This window comes from Eriocheir sinensis, chromosome 8 (assembly GCF_024679095.1).
Source record: "Eriocheir sinensis breed Jianghai 21 chromosome 8, ASM2467909v1, whole genome shotgun sequence".
NCBI classification, from domain to species: Eukaryota; Metazoa; Arthropoda; class Malacostraca; order Decapoda; family Varunidae; genus Eriocheir; species Eriocheir sinensis.
In genome coordinates, this window is record NC_066516.1 from 2,090,879 (window position 1) to 2,094,521 (window position 3,643).

At 61.3% G+C, this 3,643-nt stretch overlaps 1 protein-coding gene across 1 annotated transcript; it reads right to left on the reverse strand.

Moving 5' to 3' along the window:
- Nucleotides 1-827: 827 nt before the first annotated feature.
- LOC126995367 (uncharacterized) lies at nucleotides 828-3,314 on the reverse strand. Its single transcript, XM_050854860.1, has 2 exons — nucleotides 1,552-3,314; nucleotides 828-972 (listed from the first exon to the last, which is right to left on the reverse strand). Exon 1 carries the CDS (start codon nucleotides 3,257-3,259, stop codon nucleotides 1,622-1,624), a length of 1,638 nt encoding a protein of 545 aa, XP_050710817.1. The 5' UTR covers nucleotides 3,260-3,314; the 3' UTR covers nucleotides 828-972; nucleotides 1,552-1,621.
- Between the last annotated feature and the right edge of the window lie 329 nt (nucleotides 3,315-3,643).

Here is a 3,643-nt window from a genome sequence, read left to right on the forward strand (position 1 = left end):
GGTCCCCCAGCTTATAGAGAAGTCTGTTCAAGATCACCCGCTCTAACAGTTTACACACAGCTCGTCAGGGAGATAGGGCGAAAGGTGCCATCACCCTTGGGGATGGGAACGATCAATGCAGCTTTCCACGGAGGGGGGAGGCAACCTGCGGCAAACGACATGTTGAACAGGTCAAGCAGGGGGTTGTCGCCTTGCACAACGAGTAAGGCATTAAGAATGTCGTAAGTCAACCCGTCGTGGCCCGGGGCTGTCGACTTGCCATGTTTGACGGCAAGAAGGAGTTCATCGTGGGTAATGGGGACACATGTGTCATCCAGAAGTGTGACGTGGTGCTGAACGAGGGCCATCCGCCGCTCCCTGTGGCGGGCAAGTTCGGCCTGGTGTTGTGCAGGGAGACCACCAAGGGAGGAGGCCCTCTGCCACTGGCACATCAGGTCGGCCCGGCCCGCAGGGTCAGGGTCACTCACCAGCCGTTTGGTCCTCCCTCTCACCCTGTTGACATGGTGCCAAACCTCCCGCAGGGAGCGGGTCTTGCGCACGCTGGCAAGGAAGGCGACCCAGTGTCGTGACCGGGCCTCTTGTCTGAGTTCAGTGAGGTGGCGCGCCACAGCGACCATGGCATCGCGGGCAGCCCGATCGGCGGGGTCCTGCTGCCAGCGCCGCTGGTACGAGGCAAGGGTCCGCTGACAGTTGGAGACAGCCGGGTCCGAGGCATAGGTCTGCAGGCGGCGCTTGGCGGGCCTTGGAGGGGCCCTGCCAGCTGCAACAAAACTCTCGACGGTGTCCAGCAGGCCGTGGTACAGCGAGGCGGCGTCGGTAAAGGATCCCTTCACAGTATGGTACCACGCCCCGACTTCGGCAACGAGGCGCGGCATCCGGGCAGCAGGGACAGCCAACCGCTTCCGGGACACAGCAGGGGCAGGCTGGATCGGGATGGTCGTCTCCAGGGCAAAGTGGTCACTCAGCAAACACCTGGAAATAAGGGTCTGGGCAGTAAAAGCTGGCATGTTAAAAAGAGTGACATAGTCTAACCTGCCCCCCTGAACATGTGTGGGCACATTATCCCCCGTGAGGACAGCCGTCTCGGAGGCATCAAGGAAGGCCTTCCAGCGGACACCATTGACATTATTGGTGCGGTGACTACCAAGATCTCGGTGGCGTGAGTTAAGATCCCCCACAAGAACAGTCGGCTCCTCATGAACATAATCAGGAAAGTTAGCAAGATTTAAAGCCCCCGCATGAACATACGTGTTAACAAAAAATAGGGTTTCACCCATTTGGAGTAAAGAAACAGTGATATATTCAATGCCCTCATTAATACCCATGGCCTCAAAAACTATCGCCGTCCCCTGTCTGACGTAGCCATCCCCCGGGTACTGCCTGCTGCGCCATCTAAGACATATAAATCATACCCCCTCAGGTCCGACACCCGTGGCCCAACCTCCTGAAGAGCAACGATATCTGGCCTATGAGTGATGACATAGGAGTGAAGGTCAGTGAAGCGGGCATGTAGCCCGTTGACATTCCAAGTTAAGAGGCGGACACACTCACTGGTCAGGAGGGGGTGGTTGCCGGTCAAGGAGTGGGGTGATCCGATGATGGAGCTCAGCCACCTGCTGAGTCAGGGAAGCAAACTGCGCCAGCAGCACCTGGAGTGTGGCCTCCCACTGCAGTGGAGGATCAGCAGGTGAAGGTGAAGGACCTGTCTTCCCTCGGCAGCTGCAGTCACCACAGCCGGTGGGGTTGCAGGGGTGTTCTGCATCTGGCCCGCAGGGGGAACCACACTGGCCCCACTATCGGCGTCCATGGCCTCACCAGCAGACGGCAGGGCAGGGCACGGGGCCGGGGCTGAAGCTGGAGCAGGGGCCGGGATGGAGGAGAGCTCACGCACAGGCGGGGGCGTGGAGACTCGCTGCTCCAAGGCCGCCACCCTGGAGATCGTTGCAGCCAGCGTCTCCTGCAGCTGGGTGACTGCAGCGAGGATTTGATGGAGGACAGGGGTCGACCCATCGACAGCGGGGGGACTGGCAGCCGGCACAGGGGGGACGGTAGGCTGTGGCTGGGGTGCCGGAGCAGGAGCCTGGCGAGGCACAGGGGTGGCAGTGGGTGAGGCTGGGGCAGCAGGGGCGGACGAGCCCGGCAGGGGCGGAAACTCGGACGTTGTGGGAGCCCCCCGGGCCCAGGCCGAGGACTGAGGGAGAGGAGCAGGGCGGAACACAACCCTAGGGCGGCCTTGCTGAGGGTGGTGGTCAGGCGCCGCGACCCGAGATGGTTTAGGCTTCATCGGGCAGGAGTGGTAGTGGGCGTTATGCTCACCACCACAGTTGCAGCACTTAAGGGGGACTGGTGTGCCCGCCTGGATCTTCTGGAGGCACAGAGCTGATTTGTGCGTGCCCGCACAATACCGGCACCGAGGGGCCGATCTGCAGCGCCACTCCTGATGGCCCCACCGGCAACAGTGGCGACAGATGTCGGGCTCCGCCGTGTAGGGCTCCACAGCCTTACGACCCACCCCGAGGAGGTGCACCTCTGTCGGGACGTGGCCAACCACTGCTCCAAGAAGCTGCGGGCGAGGGGCCGTGCCCGCATACCTGCGCTTTAACCACAGAAAGTTGTCTGGGGTCTCAATGAGGTTGGCATTCATGTAGAGCGGCACATTGTGGATGATGACAGTGTGCTGCCGCTCCGCTGCATTTTCGACCAAAACAACGTCGAGGAACCCCTCAGTGAGGAGCCGCTTGTAGAAGGCGACGTCGTCCCTGACCGTGAGATAAGGTCGGAGCCTACCCTCCTTGAAGAGCGGCTCCAACTCACCGTGCTGCTTCAGTAGAGATGCAAACCACGTGTATTGCTGGGCTGGTGTCAGCCCGGCCTCGGCGGGGAAGTCGAGGCGGCGGCGGGTGGGTTGGCGCGGGGCCGCGGCTGGGTGCGTGTCCTCCAGGGGCACCTCACCGTCGACCAGGACAGTTTCAGAGCTACCAGACTGCACACCCTCCATGGGTGCGGTGGCAGCTTTAACAGGAGAGGCAGTGGGGGAGAGGCAGCCAGGATTATCCGGCTTGAGCCGCTTGCTAGCGCTGGCCACGTGGTCCTCCGAACAAAGGCGAGGGTCAAGTTCGGCAGAGTCGGCCATCTCTTCAGTCTCCTCAGACCACAGGCGCCGTTCCTCAGGGGCAGGACACTGCCCGGAAGCCGCCGAGTAGGGATGGTCGTTAGCCATGTCCTCTAGACACCGTTTATTCCGTGGAAGGCAGGGCATCCACGGACGGAGCACAGGACAACGCACGTCTACACAGCACGGCCGTGTAGACGAGACTCTCGCGAGGAGGGTGACTCCGAGCGTGACTTTTCTTCCATTGTGGCGGGCGATGGCGAGGAGGTGGAGGAGGCGTCACTTGTTGTACTACCGGCTTGACTGTTGGCAGGACTCCGTGAACGGTCTCTGGGCTCATTGCCAGGAAGGGAGGAAGCACGCTCCCGCCGGAGAAGCTGCCTGGACCGAGCAAGGCGACGTTTTTTGGCTTTGTTTTTCATAACAAAGTCAGCGTGGGGGACGGGTCACGGGAGCGTAAACCAAGCAACCCGCGTGCGGGCAGCAGGAGAACTGTGTGTATTAGGGGTGGGCAGGTACCGGTACCAGTAC

What these genes read in the sequence shown, in the direction of transcription:
- LOC126995367 (XM_050854860.1), bottom strand. Translation starts at nt 3,259, where the DNA reads ATGCCCTGCCTTCCACGGAATAAACGGTGTCTAGAGGACATGGCTAAC.